The sequence below is a fragment of the Phaenicophaeus curvirostris genome, chromosome 13, assembly GCF_032191515.1.
Source record: "Phaenicophaeus curvirostris isolate KB17595 chromosome 13, BPBGC_Pcur_1.0, whole genome shotgun sequence".
Classification (NCBI taxonomy): domain Eukaryota; kingdom Metazoa; phylum Chordata; class Aves; order Cuculiformes; family Cuculidae; genus Phaenicophaeus; species Phaenicophaeus curvirostris.
Window position 1 is genome coordinate 21,231,375 of NC_091404.1, and position 26,420 is coordinate 21,257,794.

At 56.6% G+C, this 26,420-nt stretch overlaps 2 protein-coding genes across 6 annotated transcripts in view; one reads left to right on the forward strand and one right to left on the reverse strand.

The window, feature by feature from the left end:
- Positions 1-8,501: 8,501 nt before the first annotated feature.
- Positions 8,502-21,686, forward strand: LOC138726302 (relaxin receptor 1-like). The gene is made up of 18 exons (XM_069867947.1): positions 8,502-8,767; positions 11,359-11,505; positions 11,724-11,813; positions 11,922-12,027; positions 12,477-12,548; positions 13,153-13,224; positions 13,593-13,664; positions 14,844-14,915; positions 15,403-15,477; positions 15,699-15,770; positions 17,412-17,483; positions 17,644-17,715; positions 18,018-18,089; positions 18,163-18,234; positions 19,560-19,789; positions 20,130-20,540; positions 20,983-21,198; positions 21,499-21,686. Exons 1-18 carry the CDS (start codon positions 8,719-8,721, stop codon positions 21,684-21,686), a joined length of 2,160 nt encoding a protein of 719 aa, XP_069724048.1. The 5' UTR covers positions 8,502-8,718.
- A 127-nt stretch (positions 21,687-21,813) lies between these two features.
- STARD8 (StAR related lipid transfer domain containing 8) overlaps positions 21,814-26,420 on the reverse strand; it is a 52,980-nt gene continuing 48,373 nt past the window's right edge. For all 5 annotated transcript variants that reach the window (XM_069867939.1, XM_069867942.1, XM_069867940.1 and 2 more), the window contains 6 exons: positions 26,127-26,337; positions 25,827-25,941; positions 25,255-25,470; positions 24,629-24,846; positions 24,303-24,479; positions 21,814-23,702 (listed from right to left, as the gene is read on the reverse strand). In XM_069867939.1, coding sequence (XP_069724040.1) covers positions 23,585-23,702; positions 24,303-24,479; positions 24,629-24,846; positions 25,255-25,470; positions 25,827-25,941; positions 26,127-26,337 — 1,055 coding nt within the window. In that variant the 3' untranslated portion in view covers positions 21,814-23,584. The remainder of the gene's footprint in view (positions 23,703-24,302; positions 24,480-24,628; positions 24,847-25,254; positions 25,471-25,826; positions 25,942-26,126; positions 26,338-26,420) is intronic.

A 26,420-nucleotide genomic window follows, 5' to 3' on the forward strand; every position in this document is an offset into this window, starting at 1 on the left:
AATGAGCCCTGCTCCCCTTGAGGACTCTCTCCTCTAAAATACTGAAACCAGCCTGTTGTGTATGACACCACCAGGACCCATTGATTTGCAGCGATATGAAAGAGGAATCATTTAGTAACTTCATTGATGCTGTAACAAGGACATCCCAGGGGATGGAGAGGCTGCTGGGGGCTGGGTCACAGGCGGCTCTCGCGTGGCTTTGCTCCCCATCACTGCTCAGCTGCAAAGGTCCCTCTGTCTGCTGGTGGGGGCTCTGCCCTCTCCTCGCCGGCTGCTCAGTCAAGATTTCAGCGTGGGCTCACATCAGAATCGTTTTGACTCGTTTCCTAGAAGATGAAGGCATCATAGCTGGGCTGGGGCCAGCTGAAGGCTGTGGTGATGGGGCCTCTGGCTGTGCAAAGCCGGGTGTGCCAGGAGGGAGCTACCAGCTTGTGCAAACAAAGCAGCTTGAAGATACCCGGGCACCAAGGCGGAGGGGAACCATGGGGCAGGGATGGTCACACCTGGAGGCTTGCAGGAGAAGAAAAGCTGGGGCAGGACTGAGGAACTGTCACTGGGCTGGGATGGGGAGGGCCAGCAGCGCCAGCTGAAGCAGCTGTGTGCTAAGGACCATGGAGCTGAAGGGGACGGAGAGGATTCTGCTCACAGGCGTGCGGTCAGGGTACCCAAGCAAGCTGCCTCCCCTCTCCCCACCTTTCTCTGGTTGAAGGCAGGGCCTGACAGCCCCTCACCTTGCTGCTCACCTCGCCCTGCATGCTCAGCAGCATCCTAGAGAAGATGCCACATGGGTTTATTAATTAGTGCATTAAATTATTGCAGAAGCAAATTGAGTCCCACACGTTGCCCCTCCAGCTCCCTGCCCACTGGCCAGCAGCTCGGGGTGGAAGATATAGCATTACGAAGGATCAGTAGCGTGCAGCTAATTAGCTGCCACTGGGAGCATCCGATGCCAAGCGTGCCGCGCGTCCTCCGTGCTGCCTGACGCCGCCGTCTGCCAGGCTCATCTTGGTGACGACCATCAGGTTTTAATTAGTCTCAAACACGATTCCTGTCACAAACACTCTGCTGGGGGTTGTTTGCTTTAATTTGATCAGGGACAGGCAAAGAGAGGGGAAAGAAGGAAGGTAATTAAATTTGACTAAAAATCTTGGAACACCATTAAAGCTGATGTCCTCATTTGCATAATCCACTACCCACAGCGCCCCAAACTTGTAGGAGAGAAGATGGGGATGGAAAACACATGCCTGGCTTGCTTTGGGCAAGACGGAGGCTGTGGGTGAAGTGGCTTAAATGCCTGCACCTGGGTTAACTGGTTAAATACCCCACGGGTGTGTTTCCTCTTCCCCAGCCTGAGGCTCACCTGAGGGAACTGCTTGGAGCAGCCTGGGATGTGGTGCCTGGGTCCTGGTCTGAGCAGTGCGGTGCCGGTTTGTGCTGTGGGAAGGAAAAGGGACAGAGCGTGGGGCAGCGCAGAGAGGCAAGCAGAGCTAGTGGTGACTCCAGATCCCAGCTTTGGGATTGCTGGGGCTCTTGGACCTGTGCGTTCAGTCCCTGGCACAAGGGCAGCTAAGATGCTGGTGGGTATAAAATCAATCAGACTGCGTGTTTCTACTCTCATCCTTTCCTCTGTGTTGCCTCAAATGGCTCCTTTTGTCCCTTGGTGCTTCTGTTTCCATACTTGTATTTCCCTGTTTAATACAGAGAAAATACTATTCCTAATTTCCTCGCTTGGCTATCCATAAAGCAATTATCTGATAATTATTTCCGCTCATTGGCAAGTTAGTCCTAATGATGTTTGCTCACCATCTGATTATTATTGCAAACACCGCTTCTGCGTGCAGAGTCAAAGCTGTGATTGCGTGGACTGTTTCTGGGAGCAGGAGGTTTTCCAGGCAGGTGCTTTGTTTTATTGAGGGATCATGGCCAGAGCTGGAATCTGTGATGCAGTTAGGATTTTCTGGTTGTATAAATAAAAGCATAAAGGTGATGAGCTTGCAAAGGGCCTTGATGACTGGGAATGGAGAGAAAACATGGCTGTGATGAGTGATAGAATTGGGCAGTAAAGATCCTGGGCAGGTGGGGAAGGAATACAGACAGGAGGAGGGAACAGGAGTGTTGGGGGAGCAGGAGACATCTCCTGTCTGTCCCTGGGATGTGCACTTGCAGCCAGACAAGGTCCCCTGACTGTTTGAAGCAGGAGTACCTGCCCTGACCCCCCAAAGCCACCAGCAGCAGGTGCAGGACACGAGGCAGGGTGATGCTCTAGAGCTCTGGCCCCTGCCAGTGCCTGCTGAGGGATGCTGCTCCCAGCCCCTGCTGCCTGAGTCGGCGCTTTAGGACATTTCTTGGAACGGATTGATTCTCTTCTCACCGCAGCCATCCTTTTTCAAGCCCTGGAGACTGTTTTGCAGTGCTTGAGAAATGCTATCAAAGGTCCTTCTGCTTGATTTTCTGTGAGCAGGGCTTTCTACGAAGGGCCCTGGGGCATCAGAGGAGAGCGATCATCCCTCCCCTGTGCAGGGCTTTCCTACGGAGGATTCACCCATCACTCTTGGTTGTCTAATGGCACACAGATTTTTCTTACACAGCTCCCTGTGCAGGAGCTGTGAGGGCAAGAAAACTTGGGAGAAAGAGTAGAGTGCATTAGAGTGCAGAACACCTAAATGGTTGCTGTGGATAACAGAAAACTAGAGAGAAGATTGACTTCAGCTTCTGGGTGGGCTCTAGAGAAAGGAAAGCCTCAATTAGAGGCACAGGGCTACCCAAGTAAGTGAGATCAGCTCTTATTTGGCTTGGTGATGGAGTCCATCCTTTGCAACCTTGCAGTTAAAGGCAGCTCTCTTGTTCACTTTCTCCGTGGTCTCTGCTGTGACATTTCTGTATAATGATCTGTCCTTGCAAACTCAAAGTTCCAGAGTCTTGGGCTGCCAAAGCAGCTAAGGGCACGGATACCCAAGGATGCTCCTTAATAGTGTCTGCATCAGAGCCCCAGAAACTGCTGGAGAAATCCATAGCTTTGCAAAACAAGTCCAGATTTGCAGAGGTAAGAAGACCTGGAAGTGGCCAAAGGAGCAGCCAGAGGCAAGAGGAAAATCATGCTGGTTCCCCAGGAAAGCCCAGAGCTGGCTTAATCATTGTCCAGACTTGGTGGCCTTCAGGGAGACAGTTTTCCTGGGCCTGAAAATCTGGGTTTTTTCCCATGTCGGTGTGTTCCAAACAGCCCTCAGCAGGCTGTCTCTCAAGATGCTTAAAGTGGGGCGTTTGGCCCCTAAAAAGCAGCACAGCTCAGTATTTATGTATAAAATCCAACATCAGGACAAGATGTTGCCATCAAACTTGCTGTCTGCTTTACGGTTGGCAATTTCACACGGTTTCAGCGTGACAACTGGAAAGCAAAGGCCCAGATATCTTCCTGTAATTTGTTCTGCCAGGATCTGCAGCAGTAAGAACCATGTAAGTCTGCAGAATATGGAAGAAACTGCCAAGTGTGCCAGCTTAAAGAGCTTTAGCAATTTGTTCCACTTCTCTACAGCCGTTGCGCAGCCCAGAGCAGCGAGAGGCTGCCCCACCTCTGCTCCAGATGGGCTCTGGTCAGACAGGTTCTGTTCTTCTCGAGGGTTAAACCATCCAGGAGTGGGATGATTATTTCACATCAATGTGTATAGCTTGCAACCGTGTTCCTGCCCAGCCCAGGGAGCTTTAGCGCTTGCCTGACCATGGTGGGTTCTGTGCTTCCCCCTGGCTCCGAGGTGCAGCGATGGCAACGCCAGTTGGTAAAGGCTCCTAGGAGATCAGGGGTCAGAGCTGCAAATGCTGACTCGAGTAACACTAATGTTTCTCTCTACCTTCAACCATGCATTTCCCTATATGAATTCTTATTTTGGGGGAGTCCAGCCCCTATAATTGTTCTGTTTTCTACTTCCCAGTTCCCTGCCCAGGGAATGTTGTGCTCTCACAGGGGCTGCCCCATGGCAGAGACAATCTTGGTGGTGACGGACACTGAGCCCAGCCTGGCTGCCACCCTGACTGCAGACTCTGCACAGAACAGCCCAGTGTCCCAGCACGGTCTTTGCACAGAAGCTGCCTGGCACAGGGATGGTGTCTCTGCTGCATTCAAACAAGAACTACACGGTCAGAGGGGTATTGGACTCCCATGTGCCAGCATTTACCCTCTTTCACAGTGCGTGTGTAGACAGCAGCCTCGTGCGGTGATGAAATGTTCTTCGCTCCTGTTTTGTGGCAGTAATTGCTAAAATTTCCACCAGCATTGGGGGTTTTCAACCTCAAATGGCTTTGCAGCCCACAGGACGAAATTAGCAGCAGCGAAGCACGGCCACATCCGGAGCAGCACGCAAACCGCGGAGGGAAGCAGAGCTCAGCTGAGACTGCGGAGGGGAACAAGCAGGATTTCTGCCCAGCTGGAGCTGCCACCCCAGCTAACCTCCTTACACCACCAGGGTTGGAGTTTATTAAAGACTGTGACTCAGCCAGACCTGCAGCATGAAACTCATTAAGCAGCGGAGCGCAAGCATGCCCTTGCTCTGGAGAAAGACTTTGTCTGCTCCTTCTCCCAGTTCCCAGGTCTTTCACCTTCCAGCAGAGACCTGTCTGACTTCACTTCCCTCCAGGTTTTGGGAAGATCAGTGCAATCTCTTTTTCCAGCACAATAAAAAGCGATAATGCACCAGATAAGTGTAGAACATGAAACTCCATGGGGGTTCACACATGGAGGGCAGCAGCTTCCTGCTGTATCCCCAGCAGTGCCAGAACGCGGCTCTGTCAGGGCAGGAGGGAGCAGGAATTGGCTAGAGGTGAGTCAGAGCAGCTGCAGGTTGCGGTGTTTCAGCGCTGCCTGGCTTCTTGGGGAATGGGGTGATGCTCTCATTGCTGCCTGGTTCCCAGGAGCTTTCGGATGCTGCCTCTGATTCCCCCTTTGCAGTTTCATATAAAGTCATTAATTTCAATTTAACTGACACACAGTCATTTCTGGGAGGTGATGACTGCTCCAGCTCGGAGAAGCGGGTGAGGCAATGTGTATGTAGATGGCCTGTCCATGGGGAAGATCCTGTACAAATGTCTTTGTTGTTCATTATTACTGCATCGTCTTGCAGTTCAGCAGGGGAAACATTTCTCCTGCCCGTTTTCTTGTTGCTTGGCAGGCTCTCAAACCTGCAACCTTCTCCCTCCGTGTCCTCTTCTGCCAGCTAATAAATGAAATTTTTGGAGGAAGTTGTTTTCCAGTTCACTGCCTCCTGCTCCTTTTTGCTGTTAATGTGGCTGGTAATGGGGTTGATCTTTGCCCGTGTTCCTTTTTTACCTTACAAATCTTCAGGTAAAGTGTTCTCTCTGATTGCCCTCTTCCCCAGCCCCCCTTCTGCCTGGAGAGTTGTCTCCAAGGGCGGAGGATGAATGTAGAGACTGGCTGAGGATCTGCCTTGCTGGGAGCTGCAGACAGATCCTCTGTGTTTTCAAGTGGGCTGATCCCTCTGGAGCCCCTGCTAGGATCGCTCTGTCCCATGGGATGTGGGACAAGCCCTTCTCCAGGGTGCAGGGAGCCCAGACCAAGAGGAGCTGTGCTCGTCAAGGGCATCGCTGCGGTGCTGGCAGGGAGGGAAGTGCTGTACGAGTTCACAGCATTTTCTCTTGTGCATGAATGAACACATTTATCAGAAAAGTTCTGCTGCCCTAGGGTCAGGCAGTAAGGATGCCTGAATTTCCTTCTTGTCCTTGAACCAGATGACATTCGTTCAGCACGGATGCTGAAACCATCGTGCTGTCAATGTGACTGCTGCACCGGGCGGGCAGAACAGGCTTTGTCTGCTGAGGGCTGCAGGATTTGATCAGGGATGGATTGTGTGCTTCCAGCATCTTGCCTGGCTGCAGGTCTTGTCCTTCATGTCTCACCAGCATCTCCCTGTTCCTGCAGGTCTTTTGGTCCGTGTGAAGTCAGTCGTGGGTGCTTCCACCACCTCCTCTGAAGATACGAGCAGACCCCGTGCCTGTCACTGGATGGTGAGGCGTTGGTAGGGAAGGAAGGGAGATGCTGAGCAGCACCAGATGTTGCACCCTCAGCTCAGGGATGTTTCAAAGGCTGCTCTGAGTTTGGCTCTGAAGATTTAGAGCTTTACCTGGGGCCACCTGTGGTTCGGGTATAATGCTGCTGCTGCTGGCTCTGGTGTGCTCAGGTTTGGGTGGGAGGGGAAACCTGCCTGCGCCTTTTGCAGGAGAGTGAGGATGGGCAGATGGGTGGGAAGGGACTGCTGACCTAGGGAAAGGCAAATCAGCTCCACATCTGCCTCAGCCTTGTCCTCCGTAGGCGATTTCTCCAGCTGCTGAACGTGTTTCTGTATTGTAACACTGAACTACAGCTGCTCTGCTGAGCTCAGCATGCAGCTCCCAGGCTGGGAGCAGGGCAGCGGGCTGTGACTGCTGTTAGATGGATGAACAGACCCAGCAATGGCCCCAGACTAACAAGCAATTGAGTCCCAGAGCAGCCCCATCAAGCGCTGTGACAAAGCGCTCGTGCCTGGCTGAGAGCAGAGCTGGGCGCGTGGGGCGTCCACATCGACCCATCCAGCACCCGTGGGAGAGCGAGGCCAGTCCTTGACTCACGGCTCCTTGCCTCGGATGCAGGTGGAGCCTCACCTCGTATGGATGGGGAAAAGCACCAGGGAAGCCAGGCGTGAGTGAGAACCAAGGGGTTCACACAAGGAATTTTTCCAGCAGAAAACAAAGCAAAAGGGAAGAGCTGGCTTGGTTTGCTCCAACGTGACTTCATTCATGGAGCAGCAGAACCAGCACTGGTGAGGAAGATGCTGTGTGCTGCTGTGCCAGAGGGGAGCCTGATGACTGCAGCACTGGCCAAAGAGGTTGGGCTTTTAAAACCCTGGGATATAAATCCACACCATGCAATTGCACAAGTCGTCTCTGAGCCTACAGGGCTCTGTACCCTAACGTATTGCTGGGTTTCACAGCCCAGAGGTTTAAAGTGTGTGGGGAAGTGTCCAAGAGCTGTACATCACCATCGTGTGGCCCCACAAGCTGGATGGAGGTCGCTGCCAAAGGGCAGCAGGCGAAATATTTTGGCCCATTAACAAAGCTCATGTTAAGAAATACAGACTTGGTGTGAAGATACTGACAGCCTGCAGGAGCCTGGGGGAAGAATGCTGGAAGGCTCTGAGAGTGCAGGAGGTTGTAGGAAAGCAGGTTGACGGGACGGCAGGCGGGGGACACGGTTCCTTCTGCTGGTTGAGAGCGAGGAACGGGCCATGGAGCTGCCCCAGAGAGGAGCCAGAACAGCCAGCTGGAGGGAGCAAGGGGCAATGAAATGTGGAGTGTATGTGAACGAAGGTGGATGTTCCTTGGCTCCTCCTGGCTTTCTGAGGGGAGCAGGCTCTGCTGCAGGGCTGCACTGTATGAGATGTGAAGTGAGACGTCTTCCTGCACCAGCTGCAACCCCATCAAGGTGCTTCCTTGCTCCCATTCCGGGTCCAACATCAACATTCTGACCCTGCACATTCACACCTGTGCTGCCCAGGTCTTGCCTACAAGCCACCAAGCCCCCTGTGCTACGAGGAGATTCCTGAGGGCAGGTTCCTTAGCTCCAGCCCATCGTTTGCTGTCAGGGGCTGCAACTGTGGTGTGAACACAGCTTCACGTAGGGGCTGGGGGCTCCTGCAGAAGAAATGTCATTGCCCCCTGAAAGAGGAGCTTTGATTTGGAGCTTTGGTTTTTTATCCCTGGCTGCAGGTTTGAAGGCTTCACAATCGCTGCCATCTGGCTACTTGGCATCCAGCAGCAAATGCTCAAGCTGGAATATCAGGGCAGAAAAGTGGCTTTGTCTCCTGACACCGAGCCCCCGTCTAGTCCTCAAGACCAAGGTGAGTGCTTTGAACCGCAGCAGTGGAAGGGCTGGGTGTGCATGGTGGGGACAGGGGGTCCCAGCTAGCATGGGGATGGGGACAGGGAGACCACAGCGTCAGTAGGAAGAGAGGGAGGCCCCCACCCACAGCCGACACACACCAAACCCAAGTACCCTGAGGTGTGCTGAGATGAAGGCTCAGGGCTGGTGTCTACCTGGTCCCCTCTGGGGCTGCATCCGCATGCCGGGCTGGATGGCTGGAACACGCAGCGCAGGGATGGAGCAGAGAGCCCACGGATGTCACCCTGGGTCACGTCCATCAGCCACCGGGCACGAGTGGGTGCAGGCACCGACTGCAAATCCAGCAGAGGGCCCTTTCGGGGACGAAGCATCTTTCTTCCTCCTCCTACTGCTTCCCCTCCTCCTTAGGCTGGTCCTGGGCTGTACACCGGGGATGCCCCACCAGCCCAGATCCAGTGGCGGGGAGCTCAGGTGAAGGGCTGCATCCTCCTGGGCGAAGCACCAGATTCACTCCTCTCTCTTTTTTCCTACCACACGCATCCCCTTGCTGGATTTGATGTGCCGAGCCCACAAAGGCTGCACGATGCTGCAGGGGAGACCAGCTGCCGCTGCATCGGTGCATTTCCCATCCCACCATGGAGGCACAATTTATGGCTCACCATGGACCAGCGACAACCTGTAGCTTCCCTGGTGCCTGCACTCCTGGGACACGTCAGTGCCTTCGTGGACATTAGCAGGAGAGGACCCACAGCGTCCCCACGCTCCCTCCTCTGCCAGCAGCCCAGCCCCTGGCTAAGCCTTTTGGGGCTGGGGCTGCCCTGCCAGCGGCTGCAGGCATGAGGCTGCTCCTCATCCTCCTGCCATCGCTGTTCTACGCTGCTACAAGTAAGTGGCTGCCTCTGCAGGTCACAGCATCCCACATGGGAAGGAAATCAGGCTGTGTGACTGGGGTGCAGGGAGGGTGCAGGGGATTTTATAGCAGGGTTTTAGTTCTGGCTCATGCCAGGGGGGTGCTGGCTGCCTGGACACAGCCGTGTTCCACCGAGAAGTGCTGTCCAGAGAGCAGAATTTTGTGTGCCCTGCAACGCTGCTCTCTGTGCCGCTTGCTGTTCACTTTTCTCAGTGACCCCATCACCCGTAGACCCAGGCAGAGCTGCAGACCGTGGCTCTGCCTTTTATTCAGGAGAAGAGAGTGTGAGCCTGGGAGCAGAGGGGGAGTTGGATGCAGCCACCGTGCTGATGCTTCGGTCTGCGAGGGGAGGGAGTGGTGGATAGAAACCAGATTGAAAAGTGACACTTTTTTTCTGGCAGTTAGGAAAGAGGATGGTGGAAACGTAGGAGCTCTGCACTGTTTCCACTTCAGTCTGATTTATTGTGGTTTACTTTTGTGGATGGCAATGCAAACTGTTCCCTCCTCGCCTGCCCTGAGGGAGAGAGGGGGGTTAAACTTTTGTCTCTGATCAGTTAATGATTGGGCTGCACGGGAAATGTAAAGGGGTGAGGTGCAGGTGCTGTGGGAAGGGGGCTGCAGTCCTGTGCAGGGGTGCTGGGGATGCACCGGGGGGCAGAGAGTCTGAGCACTAGGGATGAACGGGATGGACGCTGCATCACCCCTGGTCACGTCCAGCAGCTCCGGGGCTCTGCTGGCAGACCTTGCTGGTTGCCTTCACATACAGAGGTGATGTGACCACAGGCGCGTTTCATCCAGCCTGTTGGTTTCCAGAGAGTTTGGTCATGGCTGTTTTCCTGGTGGTGCGTGGGCTTCATTTACAATCCTGGGTGGCCTTTGTAAAAGGTCGAGGCAGATGTTGAGCTCAACTGGGGCTGCATTCAGCCGTCTCCTCTGTCCGTGCTTCCTTCGGTGGCAGGAGGGTCACGTTGCGGCATGGAGCCCGTGCCCACCCCATCCTGCCTCTGCCAGGGAACAGTCATTGATCTAACAGGCTAAATCATCCAAAAATCACCTGTTTTTTCAGTGTTTGACATTGCCTCAAACACAGTTTTCCTGTGCTGTGGTTCTTTTATTATTCCACCATCTCCTCTGCTGTCTCAGGTTGGGTCCCTGGCTCCTGCTCTCCCTGCTCACTGGTTTCTCTGGCCCCGAGTGGGGTTAATGCAGGACCGGGTCATGTGGGGGTGGCTGCAAAGTGACCATTTTGCAGTGAATCCGTGGGCTGAGCATCATTCCCCATAAAAATAGAAACTATGCATAAACACAGACATGTATAAATTTCTCTCCAAGTATTTACGTAGCTCCGTGTGCGGCTACGCTCTCTGCAATAGGGACCTGGAGGCCCTGGAAGGGTTCCCGCTGCCTTCTTTGGGTCCTGCATAAATTCAGACTGAGAAAACAGCCCAAAACCTGTGTGACATGACAGTATGCAAGAGAGCACCTCCCTGGATAACAAGAAATGGAACTGAGACAGGAAAAATTCCCACTGGCAGAACTCGAGTAGGGTTGTCCGGGCAGGGATTCAGGCAGTGCACACTGTGGGCACCCAGCTCAGCAGCAAGTGCAGAAAGCGATGTATTTCTAGGCTAATGGGAAACTTCTTCTGGTCCAGGTCTGCCCTAAAATCCCACTGGTGCAGATGGGACACCCGTGGATCCCTCTGCCTGCCGTGCATTGTGAGCCCCCACCAGCCACCCCTGCATCCGTTCCTGCCACAGAGCTTGCCATGGGGTGGCTAATGGGGTGTGCGTGCAAATGAGGCAAAGTGCTTTTAATTACCGCATGCACCGTTAGCCATTAATAGCCTGGCAGTTGGAGAAAACCTCAAGCAAGACCTGGCCCCACCTCCCCCCAAGCTGCATTCCCTGGTGCCTGGTGGCTGCAAACTTCCCAGGGTCCCGCTCCGAGAGCGCTGCGGAGATGTGGAGCTGGATCTGAAACATGGCTCTGCCGTGGCTAATTGCAGGATGTTAACGAACAAGGCCCCACAGCTTGTGTCGCTGATGGAAAGGGCTCAGTCTGGACAGCTTTGCCCCAGGGGCCAGGGCTCTTGCTTGGGGATGGGGATGGTCTGAGGGCTGGGGAGCAGGGATGGGGTGGCTGGTTTGTTGGAGCTCTCCATTGCCATGCACTGCTCAGCAGCACTGCCTCTGCCCAGGTCTCCTGGCTCCAGGGCAGCAACCTGACAGCTAAAGGTGCTCTGGAAGCAGCGTTGTGGGTCCTCCTTCTCCCGCGGGGCATGCTCGTGTCTCCTCGGTGGTCTCCAGCACCTCATAAGCTCACACTTGTTCCAGCTGGAGCACAGAGTCACAGAGCTTCGCTGTGGTGATGCTGGTTCTTAGCAGAACTGGCATCCTTCACCTCCCCCTGGCCCCGCTCTGCTCCAAAAGGCACCAGAGCTGGGCACAAAGCAGGATGCGGCCACAGGAGCTCAGCACCCCGAAGGCAACAGTGCAGCGTCTGCAATGGGTCCAGGGGTGGAAGGTGCTGCCCCAGTGCTGAGCGTCTCCCCTTCCTTGGGCAGAGCCTCCTCTGATCAGCTCGCAGCGGGACAGGCACCAGTGTCCTCTGGGGCAGTTTCCCTGCGGCAACCTCTCCGTCTGCCTGCCCCAGGCCCTGCACTGCAACGGGGAGGACGACTGCGACAACGGGGCTGATGAGGAGAACTGCGGTAAGCAGCAACCCCCTCGCAAGGGGGGATCCCTCGGAGTAAGAAACCCCCAGACTTTGGGAACACCGGGGTCTGGGACCACGAGCGCATTAAGAGCAGAGCTTACTTTTCCCCGGGGAAGCGTGAGCAGTCCTGGATTTGATCTTCCCTGGCTCTTACATCTGCACAGTGGCCACGATGCCCAGTGCCCCTAACGGTGGCCCCCTCTGTGCCCGCAGTGGATGACAGCGGCTGGTTGCAGGTCCTGGGTGACATGCTGGTTACGAGGAGCAGTAGCGCGGCAGTGGAAGAGGAGGGTGATGCCTGCTGTAAGCCATCCTCCCCAGGTCCACATACCTTTCTGTGCCCTGCGGATCCCCCCACCCTGCACCGGCCCCTCTGCCGTCCCCTCAGGCTGCCCCTCCGCTTGCTCGCAGGGCTGGAGCTCTTCCCAGAGCGGTGCCGGTGCTGGGGAAGCACCGTGGACTGCACCGAGCAGGACCTCAGCACCGTCCCCTGGGTCTCCTCCAATGTGACCAGGATGTGAGTAGCAGTGGTTGAACCCACCTTCTCCCCCAGGAGAGCGGGAACGTGCAGGGAAAGAAGCTTAGAGGGAAGGGAGTGGAATCCCTGTCTTTTACTTGTCCCTGGATCCAAAGAAGTAGAAATGCCTTTCTGTGCTCCCTGCCTTCCCAGCCAAGCCTCCAGCCGAGATGCACTGGCCCGGTCTGTCAGTGCGGTTGAGGCTTCTGCATACGAAGCAAGAGCTAGGAAGAGCGGAGAGTGTGGGAAACCTCATCTGCAGCAAATAATGCCTGCAAATTGGGAGGGCAATTAGAAATGGAGCATTGATGAACAGCAGCTGCCTCCCATCTTATTTGCATTGCACAAGAGGAGGTCTGGTCCTGATGGCTCACTTCTGCTAGGGGCCTCTCATCCCTCCTAGTCTGCTGGCCCTGGGATTGATATTTTTCCTTTGCTTTTTCTGCCAGGGACCTAAAGAAAAACAAAATCCATTCTCTGCAGGACAATCAGTTTGCCAGGTACAGGAGCCTGAAGAAGCTGTGAGTATCGCCCTCTTTAGCCTGTTCTCCACTTGTTCGTGATGAGAGGGGAGAGCAGTGGATGGATGCGCAGGTTGGTGCCGTGGGACCAGGCACAGAGGAGCCGGTGGGGCAGTTGTTGGCACAGCTCTGTCTGGGACAACACACCCTGGTGGGATGCTGTGTGATGGAATGAGATGCCTTGTGAGTGAGCTGTCCTGCTCTGGAGGGCTTGGACCCTTTGGTCTCTGAGCCCATCACCTTTCTGTGCCAGGAGCGTGGGGAGGGATGTTTGCCCTTGTGGGTGGGACGGCAGCCCAGAATGGCAATAACAGAGGTCAAGCAGCTCACAGCAGCTACTTGTGACTGCTGGGCATCTGTACTTTCAACTTCCTTCCCTTTGCATGGAGTAAATGAGGCAGAGAAGGAAAACGGCCTCTCCGGGGTCAAGGAGCCCACAGGGGGAGCAGCCTGGACCTCTGTCCCCAAGTGCCACCAGGGACCGAGCCCACAGCACTGGGCAGGCAGCAGCCTGTGCTGGTGTCCTACAGGCACAGCCCACGGACCCCGAGAATCCCTTCACAGTTCTGCTTCTGTCTCTTTGCTGTTCTGGTATTTTAAATAGGTTTTTGCAAAACAACAAGATCCGTTTGATCTCGCCCAAAGCCTTTGCTGGACTTTATCAGCTCAAAATGTTGTAAGTAAAGATTTCTGTGTTGCAGGGCCCTGGGGAGGGGAGCGCTGGGGTGGGCACGGTCCTCTGCTCCCCTTGGCAGAAAGGCTTACAGCACAGAGGTCACTCTTGTCTCACTCTTGCAAGAGTCCCCATCAAGCATGCTTTGAGCTGGAGTTGCACACGCTTTGGGTGACCCTGGGGCAGAGGCATTTCCCCCTGTTCCCGTGCCCGTGTTTCCCAGCCTAAGCTGGCTTCCTGCATTTGAGCCACTAAGGGAGATGGTGTTACAGGCATCCGAAGCCTGGGCCGTGGAAGCTCTGGAAGAGCAGGTTTACAAAGCCAGGTTTAATCAGCAGCAGCATCTGAGGATCACTCTGCTCCTGTTCCAGGTTCCTCAGCCACAACAGGATCGTGCAGCTGAAGCCCTGGGTTTTCGAGGACCTGCATCGCCTCGAGTGGCTGTGAGTCCCTCTGCCAGTCTGGGAAGATGTGGCTGATCCCAACTCTTTCTCACATTTACCATCATTTCATTTCCTTGGGAGTGGGCATGATGGTTTTTGGGGTGCCTGGAGCAGTGTGCCCACAGCAGGGACAGGTGCGATGCCTGCCTGAGTCGGCATCTCCCCACCCTTACTCCCTGCTCTTGGGACCAGAGCACACTCAGCCTCTCTTGGCTTTCTTACGAAACTCCTGTTTGAGTTTCCCTCCCCGATTACCGAGGTCAGCCTTAGTGTGGACTGGCCATGCTCTTGGCTGAAGTGGCTGGCTGGTCAGTGCCGGGGCTCCTGCCACACTCCCCTTGCCAGTCAGAGCCGCACGATGCGGTGAAGGGCTCGGTGAGGGGCTCTGTGCAGACACAGCCTCAGCTCCCAGGCTGGAACACCACAGGTCTGTGTGCGAAAGGCTTTAATTGTGCTATTAAACACAGACTTGCAGCTCTGTCACCTTGAAAAATACAGCCTTAAATTGAAAGTACAGCTCCTCTCCTTCCCCTCTGCTTATTCTCAAAGGCTCTGTTTGATCTGGGCCCATGTGGTGGGTGGTTTTACACTCAGAGCTTGTAAAGGGATCACTACAGAAAGGAAACCGTAAAGGCTGCCTTACGTGATAGTTTGTTCCCATTCTGCATTTGCAGGAGCAGTGTGGGCAGGGCTGCCAGCCCCTGCCTCCCCTCTTCTTCCTCACCATGGGACCAGCTCCAATATTCCTTAAATCAAAGGGGAAAACAGAGGATGAGCAGCTCACAGAGGGTGGTCTGTGGTGCTAACAAGCCAGAGGACTTTTGAGAAGCCAGGCAGGGCTGTGAATTCCCTGAATGGTTTCTGATTTATCTTTATCTCACAACAGAAGAGAGGGAAAAATCCAACAGAGCCTCACTCTGAAGGAATCCAGACTCTGCAGCTGGATCTAATGCTTCAGCCAGGGCTGTCTGGGCAGGACTGAAAGGGTGGGAATGGGTTTCAGAGGAGGGTAGACCCCAACTGGGGGATGGGTATCCACGGAAACTCACAGGGAAGAAGGGATGGAGCCACCTCTCACCAGGGCAGCGCATAGTGCTAAATGCAGGGGCTTTTCCCTGGTGGAAGAGTCCTGCTGCCTCTCCAGCTCCCATCATCTCGGTTCTTCCTTTCTCCTCCCAGGATGCTGGACAACAACAGGATCGCCCAGATCGTCCCTTCGACATTTGCAGGCCTGAAGTCTCTGTATTTCCTGTAAGAAGGACAGGGGCAGCCCTCCCACAGGGCTTGGGGGGACTCTGCTCCGCTGGGAACCTGCCTGGCACCTCCTGCCCACCCTCTCCAGGCTGCTTCTGGCCTCCTGTGGGGCAGCCAAGCTTGCTACAGCTTCCTCGCCCTCCAGGGCACGAGGAATAGGGGTAGATCTCCCACCTGGGGTGGAGGCAGCTGAACTTGCACAGTGGTTTCACGTGGCAGTGGCTGCTCTGCCAGGGCACGGGGACCAGTGCGGCCACAGACGTGTGGCTCTGGGCTGGCTGCACCCTGACCTGGAACTCGCCCCTGGGTACCACGCCAGCAGCATCTCGCGCGGCGCTGATGTCCCCTCGGGTGAGGACCAGCAGAAAGTCCTCCTGAAACATCATACAGTCCAGGGGCATCTGTGGGCCCAGACCCATGCACAGGGTTGTACGCCAGGTAAGATGTACAGTGCCGTGACCTTGTCTGTCCTTATTCCCACCAGGTACCTGCTGAACAACTCTTTGGTGCAGATCCCCAACACCTCGCTCTGCGCGGAGATGCCGAAGCTCAGCTGGCTGTTAGTGCATCCCTGTGGGGCAGGGGCTACTGCAGGCATTGCTCCCGCTCCCTGCCGGGCTCCTGGAGCTGAGAAGGGGTGGCAAGGGCTGGGAGCATCCCTCAGGGGCTGGGGCTGGGGAGGAGGGGCAAGCAGGAGGTGAGGGATCAGGCTAGGCAGCCCCTAAGCATGGATGGAGGGGAGAGCCGGGGTAGGTGGCAGCCACGATTGCCTTTCTGCAGGGAGCTGGAAGGGAACAGGATCCGGACAGTGTACAGAGCTGTCTTCCAGGAGTGCCGCGACTTCACGGTGCTGTGAGTATCTTGAGGGCTTGGCCATGGCCCCAGCTCTGCTGGTGCAGCCCCTCTCCTACTGTAGGCATGTGGGGGCACGAAGGGGATAGCCAGCACTTGGCTGGAGCTGCTGTTCCCCACTGTTTTGGGCTGGATAAGGGGCTACTGGCTTGCATTTAATGGTTTCAGCCCATTTGCACACAGCATCAATGCAGCAGCCAGATTAATGAATTTTGCAGGGACTCAATCAAGGGCCCCAGAGCCTTTTCCAGGGGCTCTAGGCTGATGGAGGGCTGGGCTGGGGAGCTGGTGGGCTCATCCCAGCGCCCTGTCACAAGCCCATGGGGGCTGCCAAGATTTAATGTGGGGCTTCCTCAGATGAAATGTAGTGACAGGTCAAAGCATGGAAAAATCTTCCTATGGTGTGCAAATACTGGAGCTCACAGTCAGCCCAGACCCTTCCACTGGCATCCAAATCCTCTAAAAATATCTCTGAGGAAGGTCATAAAACTTGTGAGCTGGCTTTTCATGTGTCAAACACTGTCTGGTTGTTTCCTCCCCTCGCGCCTGCTCCTTCGTGGCTCCAGGGCTGAGCTCTCTCCTAGGTGCCCTCCTGGAGTTGACAGAGGCAGCGGATTCACATCGATGCCTCTCCCAGGATCTAGTTTTCCTGCACAGGACACATCTCCCGGAGAGATGTGTGCAGCCCCTCGAGCCCCAGCAGATCACACAGGGTTGCTGTGCGTGTGCAGACGTTGTCACCAAGGCTGGTGACAGGAGCTGGGGAGTCATCCCCACTCCCAGGGGATTGGGAATCGTGGTTACCCAGAGCACTGAGCCAAAGATTGCTGTGCAAGGACCCTAGTACCCCCTGCCTTTCTTGGAGAAGCCTCAATAGCATCAAAGCCCCAAAATGTAAACCAGGACATTTTTTCTCTAGCGAGAGCCGTCCACAGCCCCCTGTGCCGGGCAGGAGAGCTGCTGCTGCTCCACTGTCCCCTGTTCCTCCCACGGCCAAGCCCAGGGCTGTCGTGGCAGTGCCGGGGAGCGTCCACATGGGAGAGATGGACAGTGTAAATGGGTCTGGCTGGTGACACCAGCACTGGAGTTGGCTTCACAAGCAGAGGCAGCAGATGAGATGAGGACTTGTGTTTGCACTCTGTGGGACGAGCCACCCTGGGTGGACTCCCCCATCTCCTCCATCCCGCCCCGCTGGAGCAGGGTGCCCTGCTTGGTGTCTGAGCTCTGCAGAGCCCTGCTGCTTGCTGTGAGCCTCCACCAAGGAGCAGCAGTCACAGCACTCACGGGTTCTCCAAGCGTGTGCCATCCTGCAGGGCTCTGCTCCTGCTGCTCTGAAGCCATTTGTGTTTCTTGGTGGCTACTCTGGGTTTTTGCTTCTGAGCACTTTGCCCAGCTCTGCTCATTTTCCACACCTCTGGTGGGCTCTGAGCCTTGGGCAGGTGTGAGATGGAGCCTCGCACTGGAGAGCAGGCGCTGGCTTAGACCTTCCCCACAGCAGTGAGGGCGGTGGTTGCAGCTCGGTGCGTTTGGGAGGGACGTGGCAGGGCTGGGTGCACCCCTAGACAGTCTGGAGGTGGGATGAAGCTCCCAAAGGGTGGGCCTATGTCATACCCACAGGCTCTTCTCTTCCTTCTCCTCCAGGATCCTGCGCAGAAACAAGCTCAGGTGGATCCAGGAGGGGACGTTTTCTGGGCTGAACAGGCTGGTGGAGCTGTACGTCTGCACCCACTGCTGCCCGACCCTCTGTCCCGCAGAAAGGGGCTGTGCTGAGACCCTTGCTCGGGACCCCCCTCTGTCCCCTGGCAGGAGCATCTCACTGCTCAGCATCCCCGGGTGCAAATCTTGGAGCCCTCAAGCACTGCTGTCTCCACAGTGACCTGTCGGCCAACAGGCTGGACCAGCTGCCCTCCTCTCTGTTTGACGGCCTGGTTCAGCTCCAGCAGCTGTGAGTAGTGGGGCTGCACTGCCCCAGGGGCGCTCCTGTACCCCGTGAGTGACAGGGAGCCCCGCACCCCTCCATCCTGCTGGGTAGGGGTCCTTCCTGCCCCATCCGATTGCTCACCAGAGCCCCAGGAGAACAGGCTCCCTCTCAGCACGGTGCCATCCAACCCTGTGCTCCAGGGCTGTGGACCTGTCCCAGGGCAGGGGGAGTGCTGGGAAAATCCATAGGCACCCTTTTGCCCTTGCTCCTAGCTGCTCTGACAGCTCCCAGTTGGGAAAACCACCAAAGGCTCCTCTCTTTTCCAGGAATATTTCCTACAATCCCTTGAAAGAGATCTTGCCTGGCCAGTTTGAGAGCCTGCCCCAGCTGCGGTCTCTGTGAGTCCCCCACCATCCCTCGCCCCAGCACTCCCAGCCCAGGGTTGCTCAAAGCACTGATTTCCTTCTGCAGGAGCTTGGAAGGGCTGGAGATCCCCAACATTCACAACCTGACCTTCCAGAAGCTGACCAACCTCTCCCACATGTGAGTGGGGGCAGCGGGAGGCTGTGTGCAAGGGTGCGGGGAGGGGAACCCGGTCAATTCTTTGCCCCTGGGCAAGTTATTCCAGCCCTCTGGGAGCCCACAAGTGTGATGATGATGTTTAAATTCCCCAAGGCCAAGAGGGTCTCTTGGGGCTGGGGCTTTCTCGGAGCAAGGGGAGTGGTTTGCAGAGCCGTAGGTTCCCCACCCGGGAGCACCGGTGGTGCAGAGCAGTTTTCATTTCTGAAGGCACACGTGGCACGGGCGCTGCAGGCACACAGACCCCGTCAGACCAAGATGTGCCAGGCTGTGAGCTGAAAGCTCTGGTCAGGTCATGGCATTAGGGGACCTTCGGCTCAGGGCTGAGATAAGGACTGGGGAGCCCCAGAGAGGCACAGACACCCGTGCTGGCCAGGCATCAGGCAGAGGGGGCAAGGAGGCCGGTACAGCCAGCTGCGAGTGCCTGGGCTTCACTCGGGACAGAGAAAAATCACCATTAATTTTCTCCAGATGCATATTTTAAAGTACCTGTAATGAAAGCCAACCATACCTCCGTTCCCCTGTAATTGCTCTGTTTGCAATATAAATATGGTACATTTTCTACCTGACTGGCTAATAAGCAATAATTTTCTTTCCTTTTATCTATAATTAAGCAGAAATGAGCCTTGCATTGCAGTTCTGTAGTCATTTTCTAATGCACAGTTTTGCTAAGCTTATACATTTTGGCTTTTATAAGGCTTGAAAAGATTTTTTTCCTTGTATATTATTTCAGATTAAATGTGAATTCCTGTTAATGGAACTTGAAGGGTTTGAATAAGGGATTGATTTTTAAATGTTAGTTTATGAGAATCATGGGCTGGAGGAAAACACTCTTTATTTATCAGTTGACGGTGCTGAGTAGTGGCAGATTTAAGAGTGTGGCTGCATGGTACGTGATCCAAAAAGCACTGGGCTGCCTCCAGACAGCTTTGCAAAGGCTTTGGGGTGCTGTGTGTTTAGGATCCAGAACCAGCTGCAGCTCTGTGCAAACAGGGAGCCCCCTCGCTCAGCTCTGTCCCCTGTGGGTCCCTGCTCCAGGTGCTGGCATCGCACTCTCCACACTCCCATGCTGCCTCGCTGCTGCCTCCTTCTTTCCCCACTCCCTTCCCCTGGTCTGTGCAAGCCCCTGGGCTCTCACCTGGTGGTTCTTCTCCACCTAGACATGGAAAAACATAGCCAAGGGGCTGGAGGGAGCTGGCAGGGATGAGGGGGCTGTGCACACCAGGCCATGCTTGGTCCTGGTGCTGGTGGCAGACAGGAAGCCTTCCTCCTGCCTCCCCACCCCACAGCTATTTCAAGAAGTTCCAGTACTGCAGCTACGCACCCCACGTGCGCAGCTGCAAGCCCAACACCGACGGCATCTCCTCCTTTGAGAACCTCCTCGCCAACATCATCCTGCGCGTCTTTGTCTGGGTCATCGCCTGCCTCACCTGCTTGGGCAACCTCTTCGTCATCTGCATGCGGTCCTTCATCGTCACCGAGAACAGCCAGCACACCATGGCCATCAAATCCCTGTGCTGTGAGCTGGGGGACGGGGACTGGCGGGGGCAGGAGGGATGCGGGACAATGAGCTCCTCTCCTCTCATCCTATCACTTGTTACTTGGGAGAAGAGCCCGGCACCCACCTGACTCCAACCTCCTTTCAGGAGTTGCAGAGAGCAATAAGGTCTCCCCTCAGCCTCCTCTTCTCCAGGCTAAACAACCCCAGGTCCCTCAGTCTCTTGTTCCACTCCCCACACCCCAGCAGCTCAGTGTCTCCCTCGTACCGAGGGCCCCAAACCGAACACAGTACTCAACACAAAGGGTTGCATTTGCCCACTGGTGCTTTTTTCCTCACTGCTCCCTGTCTCCCTGCCCAGGTGCAGATGGCCTGATGGGCATCTACCTCTTCGTCATCGGAGCCTTCGACCTCAAGTACTCGGGCGAATACAACAAGCACGCCCAGAGCTGGATGGGGAGCCTGCAGTGCCAGCTGGTGGGCAGCCTGGCCATGCTCTCCTCCGAGGTGTCAGTCCTCCTGCTGACATACATGACCTTGGAGAAATACTTCTCCATTGTTTTCCCATTCAGCCACCACAGAGCTGGCAAGAAGCAGACCATCTCGGTGCTGGTGGCCATCTGGCTTCTGGGCTTCTCCCTCAGCACCATCCCCCTGTGGTGTAAGGAGTCCTTCGGGAACTACTACGGGAGGAATGGTGTGTGCTTCCCACTGCAGTCTGACCTGGGCGAGCGGCCCAGTGCCCGGGGCTACTCTGCCACCATCTACCTGGGTAAGGCCACCTCAGGACATCGGACCTGGGGACAGGGATGATGTGGGGCAAGATAAGCTTCCCTGGTGGGAGCAGGGCTGCCCTGCCCAGCCCTCTCCTCCAGGGTGCTATGAGAGCCCATGTTGCCTCTGTGAGCGGGAGATCTGACCTTACAGGGCACTGCCATCCCCCTGTGACCCTCTAAGGTGGGGGTGTTCAGCTCTGCCTGCCACCCCGGGCTGGGAGGGTCCCTGTGTCAGCCTGGTGCTGTGCCCGGCATCACCCCAGAGCTGGCCCCGGGCATGAGCATCGCTGGGCTAAGGCTGGCTCAGGACCAGCCAGTGCTGCTGAGATGTCTCTGTCCCCTATAGTGCTAAAAGCACGTGTTGTCCTGCTGCCGCCAAGTGCAGCTCATGAGGTTTGCACTGTAGCTATGCTCAGAGCAAAGTTTCTTCATCTCCAGGCTTGAATCTCGCAGCCTTCATCACCATCGTCTTCGCCTACTCTGGCATGTTCTACTCCATCCACATCACGGCGTCCAAAACAGCAGAGAGAGGCGTCTCCTCCCGGGAAGTCACCATCGCAAAGCGGTTCTTCTTTATTGTCTTCACTGATGCTCTCTGCTGGATACCCATCTTCCTCCTCAAGCTGCTCTCCCTGCTGCAGGTGGAAATACCAGGTGAGCCCTCATTCCTCACAAGGCCCTGAAGCAGAGCCCAGCACTGGCGCTGCCTGCTCTGAGTCCCTGGGCAGGGACCCCTCGCTGTAGGGTTGCTGAGTTTGGAGCTCTCTTCACCCACACGTGGGCTGCAAGGGGAGATGGACGTCGTTCCTGGTTTCCCTGGGCCCCTGCTTCTCCTCAGGGAGCAGCAGTCGTGACCTCCCTGCTCCCAGCCATGAGCCCACGACTGGCAGTGTCCCCTCCGCAGGGCAGGGGGTTACGTCCCAGCTGCCTCACACCGTGTCCTTGTTGGCACAGGAACTGTCACCTCCTGGGTGGTCATCTTCATCCTGCCCATCAACAGTGCCCTGAACCCCATCCTCTACACCATCACCACCGCCTCCTTCCAGGAGAAGGTGAAGAGCTGCTTGCAGACCAAGCAGCTGGAGCTGCACGACTCCCGCAAGAGCTTCACCCTGGTGACACTGCCGGCCAGCAGCCTGTGACCCTCTTGGTGCCACCAGGATGCTCGAAGCTTCCCAGCCTGGTACCCAGGACCCCCAGCCCCGCAGAAACCGGCTCCTGCATCCCAGCAGCAGCAGGCGGCGCTCACCGACCACCAAGGCTTCCTCGTCAGATACCGTTAGTACTTTATTAATTACAGAGATGGGAAGAGCAGCCCCGATCCGAGTCAAACAATCTGTTGCAGTCACGTTCGATACAAAACAAAAGTCCCTTAAATACAAAATGCACATCGCAAGTGAGTGTCAGCCAGCGCCCAGCTCTGCCGCCAGTTATATATTAATATTCCAACTGTACAAGTATTTATAGATAGAAAAAAAGAAACGCTTAAAAAAATATTAGGAGAAAAATCACTCCCCCAACTGTTAGTTATATTTTTATATATATATAATATATATATAAAAACACAGAGTAGAGGCTGGGCTGCTCTTTCTTTCACCAAAAGAGAGACAGGCTGCGTTACAGCAGAACTGACACTGGGAATTGCTCCCACGTGTGGGTCGTGTTGCCTTCCAGTTGGAACGATGTCGGGTACCTTGGGTCCCTGCCTGACTGCAGGAACCCCGTCAGCTCCCGGTGCCGTCAGCCACGGCCGTCGGCTCCTCCGGGAGCAAAGGGAGGGATGGAAAGGGGAAAGGGCTCCCCTGGAGCAGCACCAGGGAGGCAGCTCTGCACCCTGAGGGGCAGGGGCTGTGCCCCAAGAGGGGTGAATCCAGGACACCTCCACCTCCTGCCACCCCACCTTCCTGCAAGTGCCAGGTCATGGCCGAGCCTGCTCCGAGCAGCTTGGGCTTCGCTTGCTTAGAGGCAGCAGCTGCTGCATGGGGAGGTGGGATGAGCACAACCCTGCCTTGGCCAAAGCTTCAGCCCAGAGCAGCGTGGCTGGTGCTGGTGAGGCGGCTGTGTCCTCCTCCCCTCCCCAGGGCGCTGCACCCTGAACCCCAGCAGCAGAGGCTGGAGAGATGCGGGGCTGGACATGTCCCTCCCTGCCACGCTGCCTCCTCCAAACCGCCCCAAGGGGACACTGCCTGTTCCAAGTCCAGAGCAACTACAGGGGCAGCAGGGGCTCCAGAGGGGCCCGCTCCCTCCAAACAAGCCAGAGGCTGGCTCTGAGGGACAGGCTTCCCCTGGAGCATCCTCCATCCAGCCCTGACTAAAGCCACTGCACAAGAGGGCTTTTAGCTGAGTAAGAGCAAGGTGCCACAGAAAAGGGCATTTTCTTCTTCTCCAACAAAACTCAGCACCAAAGGTAACAGCAATACATCCCTTTTGCCACTCAACAACTGCTGGGACTCTGGGCACACCTCAGTGCAGCCCCCTCTCATCCCAGAACAGCAGACTCTTCCACTAGCCTCCCTGGCTGTCCCTGCCAGCGCCACCACACTCGAGCCACCCCTCGCTGCCCACCCTGCACTTCCCGACACAGAGCTGCAACCTACAGACACAGCACAGTCCTCCCCGCTTGCTTCTCCTGTGCCTCTGCACTCCCCTGCTTCGCTCCACACCTTCACTCCTCGGCTGCTCCCAACTCGCAGCGGGGGACCCAGCTCACCCCACACCAGCTGCTGCCCGCAGGCTGCCTCCCGGGGTCACCCCACAGCCCCTCGTTTCCCCTCCACTCCCCATCTCCTCCTGCGGGGAACAGGGGCTGCACGGCTTCACCTCTGCAGACAACCTGCTGCGCTCAGGCAAGGGGCGGCTGAAGCAGCCAGAGTCGGCGGGACAGGGAGTGCCCAGCCCCGGGTAGAAGGACACCTATAAACACGCACCAGCCTCTGCCCCCTCCAGGGCCAGCTGCCTGCACCAGGCTCCCCGACGAGAGCCCCAGCCTGGATTCACCAGCAAGTCCATGTCAGACAGGACAGAGTATCTTGCTGGTGCCTCAGATCTTCGTCTCGGGGCCACTGGGACTCAGGACTGGGAATGAGTCTCGGATTCTCACCAGCTCCATGGCGCAGAGGTGGCCAAAGACCTTGTTGTACCACTCGGGAGATCGGCCCCTAGCAAAGGGAACAGCGGGAGGAGGGTGAGTGGGCAGCAGAGACCCATGGAGCAGGAACTCGGCGTGGTCCTGGCTAGGATGGACTCTGAGATGATGAGCAAGCACTACAGGTCCCTTTCCCCACTGGAGACGTGTGGCAGAATGGGGGAATATCTGTGACCCAGCTGGGCTCGCACCAGCACAGAGTGACAACCAGGCTGCCCTTGCACCAGCTCACCTCACACCCCTAGAGCTGGCTCGGCTCGCCAGAGAGAGGAGAGCACCAGTGCCGCGCTTTGGAACCCTGGGGAACACAGGCTTTATGATGCTTTAAGGGACTTAAAGCATGGGGGGGATGGAAACGGATGGGCTTTAACCCAACCCAACCCATTCCCTGACTTGGTGCCACACTCAGAGCCACCACAGAACCCACCTGCACAGCACAACTGAGCCGGTGGCTCCTTTCCCAGTGGCCGTGTGGCAGCTGAAGCCTGGCCCCAGAGCAGCGCCCACGTGAGCTGCAGCCCTGCCCATGCTGCCAGGAATGAGCAGCTCCCACACCCCACCAGCCACCCCGGCCGCTGATGCAGCTGCTCAAACAGCACCGAGGGCTCCTCACCTGAGGTCAGCTCTGCAGATGTGGGTCACCCTGGAGCGGCCCATGGTGCTGGGCTCCATGAGGTACTGGGAAGTCAGCACGACAGCTTTGACACCTCCCTCAGCTGGCAGCTTGTCGTGCTCCACCGAGATGGAAATGAGCAGGCAGGCTCCCCGCGGCAGGTCCGTGCGCCAGTGCCTGCGGGCAGAGCGACTCCATCAGCTCCCACCCCACGTGCCCACCCGTGGGAGTCCTGTCCGGCCCTCGGGGGCTGCAGCAGGAGGTGGGGAACCCTGCACAGCGCGAGGAACTGGGACCAAACCCCCCCGCTGGGGCCCTGGCCTCACCGGAGCACCACGCAGTCGCGGCGCGGGTGGGGAGCCATGCTGTCCGTCACGTAGTGGTACACCTCCATGTTCTTGTTCAGCGCCTCCACCACTTTGCTCTGCAGCAGGTCCTCATCCCACAGGTGACGCTCCCGAAGCACCCGGTGCAGCACCGTGGCAGGAGGGGCCTCGACCTCTGTGGAGACCTTCCATAAGCGCAGAGGGTGCCCGTCCCCAACCTGAGAGGCCGAGGGAACGGTCAGGCAGGCTGTTTTGTGGGATCCCGCAGCGCTAACCCCCAAGTGGCTTTCCTGATGGCTCCCACCACCATGGAGCAGCACCTGGCACCTGCTGGCTGGTGAGGGGAGGGGATGGCATGGGATAGCACAGCATGGGATGGACAAGCAGCTCCTCTGCTAATAAGGTAGTGGGCTTTCTGCCAGAACTGATGGGCACAGACCACCCTCCACCCCAAAGCCATTCAGCTTTCAACCCCAACTCTGGCCAGAGAAGCGGTTGCTGATTCCCCCAAGCACCGAGGGTTGTTAGCTGACTGGCAGGTGCCCACAGGACCCATGGCTCCCTGCACCACCCTGTACACATCTCCCTGCATGACCACGACGCCCGCTCCACACAGCGGCATTTACCTTTTTGCAGGAGAGCTCCGTGTTCAGGGGCCCTGGGGTGCTCAGCCACCCCTTGAATTTCTCCGACGACTCTTTCAGCAGGTTCTGGACACTCTGCTCAAAGTAGGAGTGTAAAGCCTTGTTTTCCCCCTGACACACAAAGTCAGCCAGGGGATGGGGGTAAGCATCCGCCGCCATATAGGAGCTGCTCAGCTGGAGCAAGATGTCATGGGAAACCTAGAAGCCAAGAGCATGGAGATCTTCAGGAAGCCAGAGGGATCCTACATGGACTTTGTGATGGACTTGAGGAGCTAGAAAACCCCAACTCCTCATCCCACCAAGGAAGGGGAAAGGACAGACACAGCCTCCCTGGACGTGCCTCCTGCAGTGTGTGTCCTGCACCACCACGAGATGCAGCCAGGCTTCACTCTCGGGGCTGACCAACTGGTGGCAGCTGCCCCACCAGGAGATGAGCACCCTTATCTCACCCCACTCTGACTCTGCAGGACCAGCACCCCGCTGGCTAGGTCACACCTCCCACTGGCAGCGCCCAGGGAAGGCAACACCAGGCTGGATACACTACAGTCACCTACCTGGAAGAGCTTCTTGCAGTCGGTGATCATGTGGGAGAGCCCTTGAGTCGCAGCCATGTTCTCATTCAGGTCCTTCTGGTCAGGCTTCCCCATGGTGCCTCTCTTATGCATCACCCTGCGGGGAGCAGGCATTGCTGGGCACCCTGCCTGTCCCCAGCCCCACATTGCAAAGCAGAGCGACTGGGGCTGTAGGAGAGCACATGCATTCCCACCACAACAGTGGCCTCCTCCCACCACAGACAAGGAAGGGGTGATGGGTTGTGGGAAGGCTGGAGAGGGCAGAGCTAGTCCAACCCTTACCTCGGCGAGGTGCTCTCCTTCTTGGAGATGTTTAGGTGGAAGATGGAGGGGGCCAGGCACACGGCCAGGTTCCCAGCCGTCATCTGGTTCTCCTCCGCTGAGGCGATGTCGCTCAGGAAGTAGAGCAGGGTCTGCAGCACTTCCCGGTTCTCATCCGGCATGAGGATCACGGCTGCCTGCACCGCCTGCAGCCGCTGCTCCTTCGACACAACTGCGGGCACGGGGCAAAGCTGGTGGTCAGTGGGTCTGTCCCCATCAGCCACCTCCCACCATCACCTCTGTCCAAAGGAATGG